Source organism: Harpegnathos saltator, unplaced genomic scaffold (genome assembly GCF_003227715.2).
Source record: "Harpegnathos saltator strain DR-91 unplaced genomic scaffold, Hsal_v8.6 scaffold18, whole genome shotgun sequence".
Classification (NCBI taxonomy): domain Eukaryota; kingdom Metazoa; phylum Arthropoda; class Insecta; order Hymenoptera; family Formicidae; genus Harpegnathos; species Harpegnathos saltator.
The window spans coordinates 858,491-872,647 of NW_020229961.1; the positions used below are offsets into that span (position 1 = coordinate 858,491).

General features: G+C 44.5%; 2 protein-coding genes across 2 annotated transcripts; both read right to left on the reverse strand.

Moving 5' to 3' along the window:
• Positions 1-6,977: 6,977 nt before the first annotated feature.
• Positions 6,978-10,145, reverse strand: LOC105181264 (lysine-specific demethylase 7A). Its single transcript, XM_011137912.3, has one exon. The coding sequence runs from the start codon at positions 7,931-7,933 to the stop codon at positions 7,301-7,303; it is 633 nt and encodes a 210-aa protein (XP_011136214.2). The 5' UTR covers positions 7,934-10,145; the 3' UTR covers positions 6,978-7,300.
• Positions 10,146-11,280: 1,135 nt separating this feature from the next.
• LOC105181263 (uncharacterized) lies at positions 11,281-13,953 on the reverse strand. The gene is made up of 9 exons (XM_011137911.3): positions 13,772-13,953; positions 13,482-13,703; positions 13,219-13,405; positions 12,933-13,150; positions 12,741-12,869; positions 12,262-12,598; positions 11,902-12,128; positions 11,660-11,828; positions 11,281-11,575 (listed from the first exon to the last, which is right to left on the reverse strand). Exons 1-9 carry the CDS (start codon positions 13,951-13,953, stop codon positions 11,423-11,425), a joined length of 1,824 nt encoding a protein of 607 aa, XP_011136213.1. The 3' UTR covers positions 11,281-11,422.
• Positions 13,954-14,157: the final 204 nt, after the last annotated feature.

Consider the following 14,157-nt stretch of genomic DNA (forward strand, 5'->3'; position numbering starts at 1 on the left):
GTATCGGCCTGTGAAGAGAGATTATCCATTATATAATATTATCGTATGGCTATAAGAGCGATAAGAGTAGATTTCGCGCACATTTCGTGTTATCGCATTTTGTATTTTGAGTTGGGCGTGATGCAACGAGAGGATCGAGAGTGATGAGATTTCTCGCGTAATGACTAGACGTAGATTGAAATTTGCTGGCGTGTGTGACTCATTAACTACGAACTACGTACGATTTGAATCCGATCGAGTGCTTCCGACTGCGCTCACGAGCGTTTTAACTTTATCTTCACGAAATCACGAAAATAAATAGAAAGAGAGGAGAGAAACGTGATAGCTCGGCAATGTCAAGCTTGGATTTGGTTAGTTTCCTCGGAAATAAATATTGCTAAGCAAACGCAGCTATGTGAAACGCGACGCCGTCTCGCGTACAATAATAGCGCAAGGTTTTCTTTCGAACTTCAGCCGATGTAGAATCCTATTCTCAGTTTACGGACGACAGACCCGAAGACCTTGCTTGAAGGTCGCGCAAACGCGCGTTACGCGTATTATATAAGGCGCAATTTTTTACACGATACGACGCGAGATAAGAAAAATCACCGCCGAGAGGAAACCGATTACATATATAAATTGATACGCCTGCAAAATTCATCATTTCAGAGTGGAAAAAACGATAACGTGAGATATTTTATTCATACTGTTGACTATTCGTGTTTTTGGACCGTATCAGCTATTGCTATTTTTATCAGGTACTGGAAACGCGATATAAAGACAAATCAAATTCTTCCTGTCAATCTAACTCATTATCGGAGTCTTTCAGGGGCGTCCATGTTTTATCGCACGGACGACAGTTAAGCTACATACGTGTTCAACGTGACACACACGATTCGCGATATGTTCTATATTTAAAGTAGACAGAGAATGTGTGCTTTTTTTAAAGATTGAATAAAAATGTACCGAAGAATCTGCAATCTAGAGAAAAACCGGATGTGTGCAAAATTTCGCGAATTTGACTCTACAAGGCGAGAGAAAGACAAAAATGTTAAACATACTGTTATTGAGGAGCAGACTAACTATCAATTTGCATACAAGCACACCAAAGTGTCTTCAAATTTCCTCAAACACTTTAGATTCTTATATAAATTCCTTTCTCAAACATATTCCGCGTATCATCGATAGATTTACACATCTTGTTTACACACTCGTGTGAGCTATTCAATACAAAATACAGATAAATCTATACCACGAATCGCGGTTCGCGATGCCAAATAGTTGGACAAACGTATAAATGGATGTTCTTGAATTAGGTCAAACCGCGCCAAGTTTTCCGTTTATTTTCGCATGGTTCGCGCGCGCGCGATTGATCGCACTGTTGTGCGATAATCGAACACTACGCCTCCGCTGGTAGGTAAAATTATCAGGGAAAGTTTAATTGCGTAAGAAATGAAAAAAATACTAGGTGCTGCCGGAAAAAAAACTTTCCGTTTCCGCGAGCGTATTGACGCGGGCGAGGCCTGCGTCTTCTCGGACGAAAACGAATAATCTTATACTGAGGTCGAGATTCGGTAATTTAAACGCGCGGGATATACGCGCGAGGAATCACGCACCGTCGAAAATGCGCATTATCTTTCGCGGCGTTACTTAGCGCGATTCGATTCATTTGGTTTTTTTGCGTGTGCTTCTATAAACATTACAATGTCGCCAGTCATTCGGTCAAAGTCTTCTTCGACGAGGAACTGCTGATGACAAACAAGTGTCTAACAATCTCCCGCTTTCGGAGCTGTTTCACGATGACACTTGACTTTCCTGCGGGTCAAGAAAGTTTGCTCGTTAACCTCTCCAATCCCAGAATAATCCCGTTTTGCTTCTTTCCTTTTGAGAAAAATAGGCATTTACGAATCGCGCTCATAATTCTGCGGTGTAGCTGCGGTGTACTTGTTGTACCGCTAAATAATGCAAGTTGCTACAAAATCTTCACAGACGACGACTCGACGTCCGAGCGAAATGTCGTTATTTACGTTACTATTAATTATTTGAAAAAGAGAATCCTTGACGTTCATTTAGCATAACAAAGTTACAAACTTGAACCATAAGCGTGAGAGAATGAAAATATGTTCAAAATAAATAGCTGCGGAAGATGCCGCTATGTACGATATAACATTCGCACAGAAAAGATGCACAGAAATAGAAATCGCGCGATATTCACAGTTCGTTTCCTCAAATTTATAAGAACGAGTTCCCGGATAAGACATTCTATTATAAATTATAAGTCATCCTTATTACGAAACGCGATAACAAGTGCCGAGTGAGTGTATTCCGAGAGTTCGTAAATTTTTGAAAGCGTCAATATATCGTCGAGTGATCTGTCTGAAATCGACACGATCGAACCTTTCCTTTTCTACCTCGAGCCGTCGTTTCAGGTCAGAAGCATGGAACAAACTGGCCCGTAAAATCGTGTCGTTTTTATTCCATGTCCGCCGATCCAGGGACCGTTCGCTTTATTGCCGTGTCACTATGATTAATAATTTAGCGTGAATCACGCGTGAGACGACGCCCTTCGCAGTTCTTCGCGACATCATTCTCCACCGTTATCCGATACAATTTCTCTCTTATATTATTCCTGTTCCTCTTTCTCTCTCTCTCTCTCTCTCTCTCTTTGCGTCATTTCCATTTCCCGATTCAATGCTGCAAATCGTGCTTTAAATCTCGCCGCGTGATATCGAGAGCTCGACCAAGATATGAATATTGAGTACCGGCTCTTCCGCAGAATGTCTAAAACCGCCGCGGAAAATCCGGAATATATAGCGCGGTTTCATGTAACACCAGCGATGTGTCTTTATTTATTATCCCGGTTGTTATCAACGCGAGATATATTGGTAAACGCAAAGCCAAAAGCAAATTTCTAGAAGCTGGCACGGAGAATAGCTTCAATGCGCGCCAACGATCAGAAGGCCAGTGAACTGCCGCCGGCTATATAGGGTGTCCCGTTACTATGCCGTCATTCCCGGTAATGACGGACTGTTTGACGCAACAGAAGTCAATATTGTTCCGAAAGAGAGCTCTTCGCCAAAGGGGCCGTATAATATTCTAAGCTTCGACTCAAATGAAATTCCCGTGAAGCTTCAGACGCGCGATCGCGAAAGGGGCCGCTTGTCACTTGACGATTCCGTGAAACGGAAGCGTCAGCGATCCATCGTCGCGTTACCCGAAATATTACGTTGAGTGATTCCGTAATTAAGTCTTCGAGTTACCGCTAAGCATCGTTCTCGCAGGCAAGAACGGTAACGGCAAGACATCCTGTATAGGAGAGGACATCCTGTATATGAGAGCGTATGCGCGCATCCACGATGTATTTGTGGCACACGCTCTGCCATCAGACACCAAGCAGAACCGTTTGATGTCTGCGTTTAATGACGGTGAAGAGGGAGAGAGAAGGAGACAGGGGGCAGAGAGGAGCGGATAATCGGTGGAAAGTTTTCGCGCAACAGCGCGCAACCGACGTCAACACAACACACTTTACACGTGTCTGCATTCGAAACTTGGTATTTCTTTATTTCTCACCGTTTCTCCTCCTTATCCATTATTTTCATTATTAATCAGTAAGACTTGTGTCGGACGTGCGAGCCCAACGATCACAACGAGATGTAGTTTTCGCAATGCACCCTTCTCTTAACGGCGAAAGTTAGAAAAAGAACGAGGAACTACGCTCTCTCATTCATCGTCGTAGGAAAAAAAAAGAAAAAAGAAAGAAAAGAGGAAAGTGAAAGAACGAAAGAGACTACAACGCAAAACTTCCGCGCACGCTCTCGCACTCGCACACGCACGCGCACGCGCACACACACACACACACACACACACGCAACTCTCGTATAACGCGAGATACGAGCACTTCGTCGGAACTGTGGAATCCTGACGCAATTCGTTCGCTCCGCTCGCAATAGGTAGGTACGCGATGTGTACTAATTGCTAACTTATCTAATTAGTCGGATAAGGCGGCTACGTCGACGAAAGCGACGAGAAGCCGCGCGGCGCCCGTTATGCACGATCATCTCCTCCGTTACGTATCGCTACGAGTGTTGTTTTACTGCATCACCGTGGCGATCGCTTTTACCATGTACACACAACACCGTTTTTCCTCTCTCCCTCTCTCTCTCTCTCTCTCTCTCTCTACAGTATAAAATCCCGGACGCTGTGCCCAGTCAATGACGTCACAACTCGACCGGCATAATCGAAGGTTTATTTGCGTCAATTGATTGCGAGGTTTAGAAATAACGCGCGAGACCCACGACAATATCCATCGCGACGTTATTATCGAGTAGTAGTAGCGATAGTGGTATCGATCACACATGAGAAGAGAGAGAGAGAGAGAGAGAGAAAGAGAGAGAGAGAGAGAGAGAGTAACAGCCTCTTTCAATAATTAAGTTAGCTCCTGACATCACAGCTGCCACGCAGAGATCTTCTGTGTTGCAGATGGATTTTTCCTCTTTCGTCTCCGTGCGTGACGAAGAACCCATCTCGCCGCGAACTTGTACAACGCACGCGTGCAAAGTTCTTACACATCATGGGTATCAGTGTATGTAACATCAACAGAGTGTATCTCCTAGCGATCGATAGCGATAAGTAACTATGCACTAAAACATGCACAGAGAGAGAGAGAGAGAGAGAGAGAGATATATATATATATATATATAAAGCTATACGTTATTATACAAGTCCACGTTAACGCTTCTCCTCCTTTCGTCTCCTTTCTCCTCGTTGCTCTCATTGAATTTTCTGCCGCTCCTTCATCCCGCTTCTCTCTCTCTCTCTCTCTCCACCGAACTCCGCAAACGTGGACGTTATCTACATCTTTGACATTTTCCACTCCTTCGTTAATACTCCAGCGCGCCGAATTAACCCTAAACGATATAATCGAGACGATACCGTCGACGTGTCTCTTGTCCTTTTTTTCTTTTTTTTCTCTTTTACCTCAAAGCCTATTATTATTTATAGGCCTGTCGCTCTCGAGATGCCTCACACCGCGAGGCGCGTGTTTATCTGACACGAGCTTAGAAAGTCCTCTCCTTCACGGATTTCGATCGTTGTACCTTCACGGTATAACAAGGCTCGCGTATCATCGATGAGAAAAGTCGCATTTCCAAACGGACTCGAGAGCATCCGCTTGTGCGTGAAATGTACCTCATCCGTCGGAATACATTCCTGAGCAGAGACGCCGAGAGTCGCTCGGTGGTCTTCTCTCCCTCTTATTCACCTTATTGTTTTCCGAGCTAACAGTCCGGGCGACAGTGTCTTTATACGGTTTAGGGTTAAGGGCGCAGCTGTCGGGAACTAAACCGAACCTAAGCTAAGCTATCAATGATTTCGCCTCGCTGGTCGATCCGCTGGTCCGCTCGCTGCGCGCATCGTGAAAAAATAAATGAGATCACCGTGTCTGTGTGTGCCTGTATGCGTTCTCCTTATCTCGCAACGTTTGTGCCCTTAATACTTCCGCACAATACAAAGGCATCGGATAGTCGTTGATCGATCACGGGCGCGGTTTATCCGTCGCTTTTCTCACTCGCTCACAAATTGTGGATCGTGTAATCCCCGAGGAGGGATTCGGCGTTCCTGTCTGCGATAGCCTGCAGGGACATCCTCGTCGATACATGTAGTATTCCGGGATGCCCCGTAGTCGCGCGCGCGCATACTCGATATTAGCCGGCATTATTTTTTTTATTCAACCACGGCCGATTTATATGATTTTGCGCGGCGCGCCGGCGCGCTGCGTCTTGACGCTCTCTTTCGGAATTTGGAGAGAGACCCCGCGTGAGATCGAACAAACCCGCGGAGAGATGCTTTCTCTTGTGCACGACTCGCCTCGCGGATTCTTTCATCTTCCCTCGGGAAGCCGCGACGTGCCTGCCTCGTGCGCTATGCGACTTGGACTTTCCTTGCAAGTAATAGTAGCGCGCCACTCAAGCCACGCAACAAATCGGCTGTACATCCTCTATACAGCGGTAACGATATTTCGCCGGTATCTTAATAATTATCAAGAAACGTCCGGCAATGCTGACCAACAGAGATACGACGCGCTATCTCCCGATTCCTCGCATGCGTAAGAAGAAACACATCGCGCGGGCGCGACCCGATGCGTTACGATTATCGCGCGCGCAATATCTTTCAGTAAATTTAGATACCGAGACGCAAATATCGATGAGACACGCTGTGGAATACGGTACGATACGGTACATTGAGTGTGCGCGTATCGAACGCTACCGTACAGGGTGATTCAGAAAAAGAGCCCGAGACGTTTCTCCGGCGTATGCAGCAATGTGTGTGTGTGTGTGTGTGTGTTCGTGTGTGTTCGTGTGTGTGCGCAGCAGAAAATAGAGCAAAAATATTCAGTCATCAATCCGCTCGTCGCGAGTACACACAAGCGACTTATTTAGCTCCTCAAAGCCAATTGTAGACGAACCGCGCGATATATCATGACGCACAAGCTGACCTACAAGATATCTGCCGATAATGTTAGGCGCGCGCGCAAAATCGCGCCGAAACAAGCGACGCGAGTGACCGGCGTTTTTTCGAATTACCCTGTGTAGAACCGCGTCAAGTTGACGTCCGCAATTACTACCCGCGATCCACCACGTCGTCGGCAATATATTCTCCGGCAATTTCGAGGAGTGTCGTCGACACGGAGCACGCAACGCACGGCAATGCGCGGCTGTACGAGAAAGGAACGTCTGAGCGACGCGCGTTTCGAACGGTGACGGAGCGATTCGCGCGAGCCGTAAGTCTTCCACGTAGACCCGCGACGAACGTCGATACAGCTATCTCGGCCGAGGCATTACGAAGCGAGCGAGCTGGCACGCAGCGCCGACAACGCGTCGTATTTACAAACACGCCCATGTAAGGCGAGTTCTCGCCTAATTGCGTGTCGCGCGCGCGCGCGTCATCGTTACGCTCACGCATTCTTCCCGGGAAATATTATCTCTCTCTCTCTCTCTCTCTCTCTCTCTCTCTCTCTCTCTCTCTCTCTCTCTCTCTCTCTCTCTCACACGCGCGCGCGCGCTTATACACAGGAAAGGAAAACCTTTTTACGGAATAAATTCCTTATCCCCTTTTGAAGGAACTCCGGCGTGGCCCGATATCGAGAACAATAAGCCGTCCTCGCCTCCGCATAAAGGCGACAGAGATCATCGTTATTGTGAAGCAAGAACTGTCCCCCGGGGAGAAGAGACCGCGGTCGCTCGTGAAGAGAATCCAAGAGACGGGTGTAGTGTTAGGGTCCGTGTTAGATACTTCCGCTTAAATGACGCTGCAGCCGTGGCCCTCACAGTTCCAGCGGTTCGTACATCGGTGGTAACGGCTCGTCCTCGGAATCGTAGAAATATGGTTTCCTGCGGTAACAGCCGCTGGTCCTCCGCTCGTCATCCTCGTCGTCGACCACCACCTCCTCGTCCTCCTCCACCTCCGAGCTCGACAGCTCGTCGAGATTCGCCTGCAGCCTCTTCACGGCCTCTTTGATGAGGCCGCCTTCGCGCAGCAGCTCCTGCAGAACCTCGTACGGGTCGTCGTCCACCCTGTTCCTCTCGCTCCTCTTTTGCTGGTTGTGATGGTGGTGGTGGTGATGGTGATGATGATGATGGTGGTGGTGGTGATGATGATGGTGATGGTGGTGATGAGGATGACCGGCCATGTGATGCTGTTGCTGATTGGGACGCAGGCCGCAGATCTCGCAGCCAGCGGCTGGGTCAGCCCAGGAACGCGCCGGCACTCGATACGGCGACGGTCGGCTGTTCTTGTGGCTGATGCTGGACTTGGCCTTCAGACTGGACAGTCGTAAATTCTCCTTGATCTGCGAAACCAAGAGGTCGACGTCGCGCGCCAGAAAGGCGTCCGCCTGTGCCCCGTCCGGCATCGGCACGCTGATCAGATGATAGGTCGTTTCCTCGGCGCTCGGCATCCTGGGGAGGAGTCGCTGTCGCGGAAAACACAAACGAACGGAACGGCCGAAGCGCTCACCGGCAGAAGCGCGTCTGCTGGAAAACGGGAGGAAACAAAGAGTCTCGGATTCTCTCGCGATATTTTGTCGTGGTCCCTTCTTCTCCAGCCTCTAGGACGTTGCCGGCTGTTTTTCTCTCGCGGCCTCTTTTCCCGCACTACCGTTGTTGCGCCTTTATCTATCGCCGGTGTTTACTTTCGGTAGACGGTTCTCCGGCAATACAATACCCATACAGGTAGAGAGAATAGGCGCAGCCTGTGTGTGTGTGTGTTTTCTCCCGAGAGAACGAGACCGTTGGATGGAAATCGAATGGAAAAGAAAAACAAAACCGAGCGACGTTCTCCCTCGAACGAGGAAACTTGGACGGTTGGCGCGCGCGATATCCTTCTTTTTCCCACGACGGAAGGATATCGCGGTCGCGTTCTCTGATCCGCGCGAGCGATAATTATAGAGCTAGCCGCCGATCTCTCGCTCTTTCCTCTCCTCTTCTCTCCTCTCCTCTCCTCTCCTCTCCTCTCGTCACGTCCCGTCTCGTTCCGTGAGCAGCTCTCTCGTTCCGCACGTCGTCGCGGCGCACGAGGACACGTCACAACAATACAACACGTACGCGCGCGTGCGCGTATAATATGTATATATGTATATATATATGTATATGTATGTATATACGTGTATCCGGTGAGGCGCGTCCGTGTCGTAATCAAACGGGTTGAGCGTGATTCACTGGCCAAATACGCGCGGCGATTACCCTCGCCGCGTCCTCTTCGCTTCGTGCGCTTTCGGCTCCGCTCGTTCCTTTCGAAACGGCCGAGATGATGATGATGATGATGACGACGACGACCGACGACCGACGACCGACGACGACGACGACGACGACGACGACGACGACGATGATGACAACGACCACACTACGGGAGAGTCGCGCGTAGAATCGCGGCTGACTGTTGAATGAATGCCGCGCGAGTACGAGCGTGCGACTGCTAGCCGCGCGCATAAACAAACACACACGAGCGCGCCCGCGCGGCAGCTGCAGGCAGGTACACGTATACGTACATTCACGTACACGGCCGCACACACATACGGGGCACACCGACTATGCGCTACACCAGCAGCGCATTGTTTTGCTTCCGAGCTGCGATCGAACGTACACACGGTGTCCGAATGTCTCGCGCTCTTTTTCCCCCTCTTTCTTGCTCTCTCTCTCTCTCTCTCTCTCTCTCTCTCTGTCTCTCTCTCTCTCTCTCTGTCTTCGACTAGTCGGTGATCGCGAGTTACACAATGTACGCACACCCGTTACACGCACTTCACTCTGACGATGATGTAACGTGGAGGTGAGAAAGAGAATCGAGACACGAAACGAACGGTGACTCAGTTATGACGAGACAAAACACCTTGCGCACTCATGGATTTCGAATCAAATATCAGTCTATTGTCCGTAACTTTTTTTTTCTTTTTTTCTCTTTCTCAGTTCTCTCACTGTCTCTCTCTCTCTCTCTCTCTCTCTCTCTCTCTCTCCTCCCCTCCTCTTCCTCTCGCCTATTTACTTCGAGGTAGATCACAATTCCGTAACGATTTTGCGAAACCTGCCGCGGTGATTCTTGCTCCGACAAAAGTTTCTTGAGAAATGCCGAGCGGCATGAAGACTTGAGATACACTCGAGTCGAATATTAACAAAGTGCTGGAACTTGCCTTTATGACGATTACGAGGTAGTCGCGACACTCCGTCCCGAGACAATCCCACGCGAGTGACTTCTTGCTCTTCTTGAGGCACCGGCCGAATCGCGCCGCTTTGGAATGTATATACGCGGTACGAAACGTCCGTCTGACTGTGTGTGCGCGCGCGTTTTCTCTCGTTTCTGCCGACGGACAATACTCTACGGTGACGACGGACGACGACGGCGAGTCGACTCTTCGTCGTGACACGCGCGCGCGGACTTTCAATCGACAAGCTTCGACGAGAATTCGCGTCGAGACGCGAAGAACGAGCGACCGTCCGTTCGTCCGCCAGCCATGAACCTTCTGCTTCTACTCTGTTATTATTGTTTTGGCCGTGCGACGCATGCGCGCATCGCGCGCATCGCTCCCCGCCAGCCCTCCGCCGCTCCCTACCCGTAGCTGTGCTCGTGTAAACAAACCGTTAACTCACGAGCCCCGGCGAATCGATAATACTCCTCGCCTCGCCACTTCCCCGTTCCGTATTCTTCCCTCTCTCTCTTTCTCTCTCTCTCTCTCTCTCTCTCTCTCTCTCTCTCTCTCTCTCTCTCTCTCTCTCTCTCTCACTTACCTGCCTTCTCCTCCTAAAAGCTCTTTCTTCCTTTCTCCTTCCCTACCCTTTACCGATATGTTAACGATACCGAGAAAACGAGCACGCATCATTAGCGTTAGTAAAAGAAAAAATAACGAGACAGCTTTTCTTATATTTATGCGTGAAATGTCGCAACGATCGTGGTCGTCAACGTATACGGTAGCGCATAGTCTCGAGAAGCACAATTTTCTACACAGTGCATTTGAAAACTTTTACGAATAATTTTTGTAAACGTAAAACTAGTGGCGCTATCTACCGATCGCCATGAAAAATTTCTCATATACAGCTTCATTGACATTTCGCTTTGGTGGCGTTAGTATAGATATGATGATTGCGTAGAATATCTTCGGTTTTAACACGTTGTGTGTGTGTGTGTGTGTGTATGTATGTATGTATGTATGTATGTATGTATATGATCGCATATTATAAATTAAATTTCCAATAAAAAGTAGTACAACTAACCTTTAAGAAGAGGAGGCTTTTTCGACTGGAACATAGATCCGCGAAGAGCCAAAAAAGGAAAAAGAGGGACATTGATGGAACAAGGTTACCTCCGGCTACCCCTCCTACGCCATCCTCTCGTCTATCGTAGATGTGTACACACATTATACATTGTATATGTCCTTGAGACGAATCATTCATTAGCGTGACAGCGTTATAATCATGAAAACATTGCAACAAGTGTTTTCATTTTAGAAGCGCAAAAGAAGTTGAAGGATCAGAAAATGTAACTTGACAATGAGAAATACATCGTATTATACAGTAATAAATGCAGACAATCACATTGATAGCAGGGCATTAGCAAAATAGTACTTCATTGCTGGGATTAATCTTTTAGCTATTCCATTTTTATATATATATACAACGATATACTATATATAGTTTATAAGCTGTAAATATTTAATAAAATATGGTCTTTTATAACATAGATAGAGATCTTTTACAACGTAGATGAGAGAATATTATTTCTCATGTGTAATAATAAAAGGTAAAATAAACAGTTTTCTCTCTTTCTCTTACTGAAAAGTTATGCTTTTTATGAAACATTTTATCTTACACCTTTGATTTATTCTTATACTAAAGAGATTGTACATCTCTTAATTACAAGACTAATGTATTATTTTTTTAACTCCAAATAAACTATTAATTTAAAAACTTGGTTTACTTTCTACAGTATCTCCAAAGTGAGAGTCATCTACCCTTTGCTTTGCTTCCTCATATTTCATTTTTAATGTATCTGGGTCTGCCAAGAATCTTTGCCACAAGATGTCCTTCTCGCGTTCAAAGCTGGCATCAGCCTTCTGCGTGTAATATGAGAATTATTAGTGACCATTATATAATTGATTTTCCAATATTTACTAAACATATATATTAAACGTATTTACCATTCGTTCTTTGAATTGGTTCCTGATTTTAGTAACATCTGCCTGTAACTCTTGAACATTAGCAGATATTTCCTCATAATTGGTACTAATTTCATATGAAATTGGCTTAAAGCTATTTGTTGGTTCGTATTGTGTCTCAGCCATATAATCCTTGTTAACTTTGTTTGCTCTAAACCATAAAAATCATATAAAAATATAACATATCATTAATAAGTAATATCACTAATAAAGATGGCACTTACAATTTTTGCACCATGCTAATTTTATTATTTAAAAATGTTTCCAACATTAATTTCTTCTCTGCGTTTTCAGTTATCAAGTCGTCGTATTTCTTCAACGCGGATGAAAACGAAAGGTCCGAACAGTCACCAGCCATCATGCTGGTGAATATTTGGTTGAAAATATTACAAGTTTTTGAAGATTCCATTAAGATGGTTGCATATTCGTCTTGTTGTTGCTGCATAACTTCCTTTAAATTTCACATAATATCGTTAAAAATAGTACAAATTGTCCCCATTAAAAAAATTTCTCAATGTAAAAATTTAAAATATAAATTAAAATATAAAATATAAAAGAAAAGGAGAAGTAAAGTAGTTACTAACACATCTTGTAGAAGAAAGTTTGTACTCTGTTGTAATGTAATGACGTGCGTCGGCGATAAATTCGACAACTTCGCAAAGGTTGCGATATTGCATTTCCATTAATATGTATAGCAGATCGACGTAAACATGACCGTGTTCTCCCGCAAGATAGTATAAATTCTTAAGCTTCTCGAGACGGGTCTTCCTCCGTTCGAGACGAGCAAGCGCGTCGTTCTTCAGAATCTTAATTGTCTCAATTTCCGCGAATTGTGCTATCACTGAAAACTGCTGGTCTCGCAAAAGTTCGACATTTTGCTCCAAAATATCTCTTTTTGTACTTAATGTTAAAATTTCATCGCTATATTTACAAAAAACATAATGTTATATTTAAATAAAAGTGATTCTCTTTTCTTCTTTGATCTTTGCTCAAAGTATAGAATAACTGTTATTTTAACCTCAAAATTGAGATAAATTGAGTATGAATTGTATTTTACGCTTACTCTATTTCATTATTCCCGGGAACCTTCAAAATTCCGCTGTTATAAATATCTCGAATACTTTGCAACATTGCAATGTAGGATTCTACTTGAATATCAGCATTGATCTCTTCTATTTTAGAATTTCTCAAACTGTGTAGAGAAAAAAATATGCATGAATAATTTCTCAAGATACATTTCTGAAGTATTACTTACTTTGTTTTACATGAAATCAATTCGTGCATTCTTTCATCAACCTGCTTCTCTCTACTGTTGTTTATTAGAGATGCATAATCTGAATCCTCATCTTGTTCTTCTTTATTAACACTTTCAAATTGTTTTCTTATATGGATACCCAAATAATGATTGTAAAGTTCTACTTGTTTAATAAATAAATCTATGGGCATCTGTGACCACAATACTGTATCACCTTGCTGTAAAAGCAAATTGAAACAATTAGACAAATATCACTGGAATGATTATTAAAGCTTGAAATAATTACATTTTTGGTAGCATTAGCATATATATTTAGTAAAGAATCAACATCTTTTGAGAATTGACAGTTGTCTCTATCAAATTCTTTCAGAACTACACTGCAGTTTTCATATAACTTTTCTGTTTCAATCTGTTCTTTATGCAGCAAAGTTTCCGCTTCTTCGATATCATCATCTAGCCTGTTATCAACTTCTCTACAAATTCATGCTTATATAAATCATTCAGTTAAAATATGAATATCCAGAGTATACAAATTATCAAAGCACTTACTTCAGATTTATTATACTGTGTTTTAGTGAATTCAAATACTCCTTGTCTTCTTTATAACAGTCTTTTAATATTTCATATTCTTCAAATAAGTCTTCTTTATATGTATCATCCAAATCAACAAGATGCAACAACTCTGGACAGTCTCTGGTCGCTTCCTCTAATGCAGCATCCAGTACTTCGTCTTCTAACCACTCATTTGACTCATCTGACAATGTATTTTTTCTACAAATAGAAAGAGATCATAAGAACTTTACTTTAGTAAGATTGCAGCTATATGAGAAATTGCTTACAATATTATTTCTTCACTAGACAGAACATTGGTGAAGTGTACGTTCTCAAAGAACCACTTCAAAAAAGGTTGTGTATTAGGATCATCGCATATCTCGCTCAGGATCTCCGGGGTGATTCTCGAAGATAAGTCCGGGCGTAAGCCGCATAGTTTGTTATAAAGCATTCTACTGGTAATACTCATCCTGCGACACAATCTTTTTTCTCACACAGATGTATGTTTCTGGGACACAATACAACACTTTTTCCTTTCAATTTCCTTCTTTCTCAATAATATTTTATCCAGCACTTTACCTCAACTTCAAAACATTCAAAAGTTGTCATAACGGTTAAAACATAGCAATGAGAGAATTGAAGGACAAAAAAGAAGAATAAAAGCTTCTTATTG

Excerpts from the sequence above, each read along its gene's own strand:
- LOC105181264 (XM_011137912.3), bottom strand. The coding sequence starts at position 7,933 with ATGCCGAGCGCCGAGGAAACGACCTATCATCTGATCAGCGTGCCGATG.
- LOC105181263 (XM_011137911.3), bottom strand. The coding sequence starts at position 13,953 with ATGAGTATTACCAGTAGAATGCTTTATAACAAACTATGCGGCTTACGC. Across the intron at positions 12,870-12,932 it reads TTGATTTCATGTAAAACAAA|TTTGAGAAATTCTAAAATAG; the intron begins GTAAGTAATACT and ends TTCTCTACACAG. Across the intron at positions 11,829-11,901 it reads ATTAGCATGGTGCAAAAATT|AGCAAACAAAGTTAACAAGG; the intron begins GTAAGTGCCATC and ends TTTATGGTTTAG.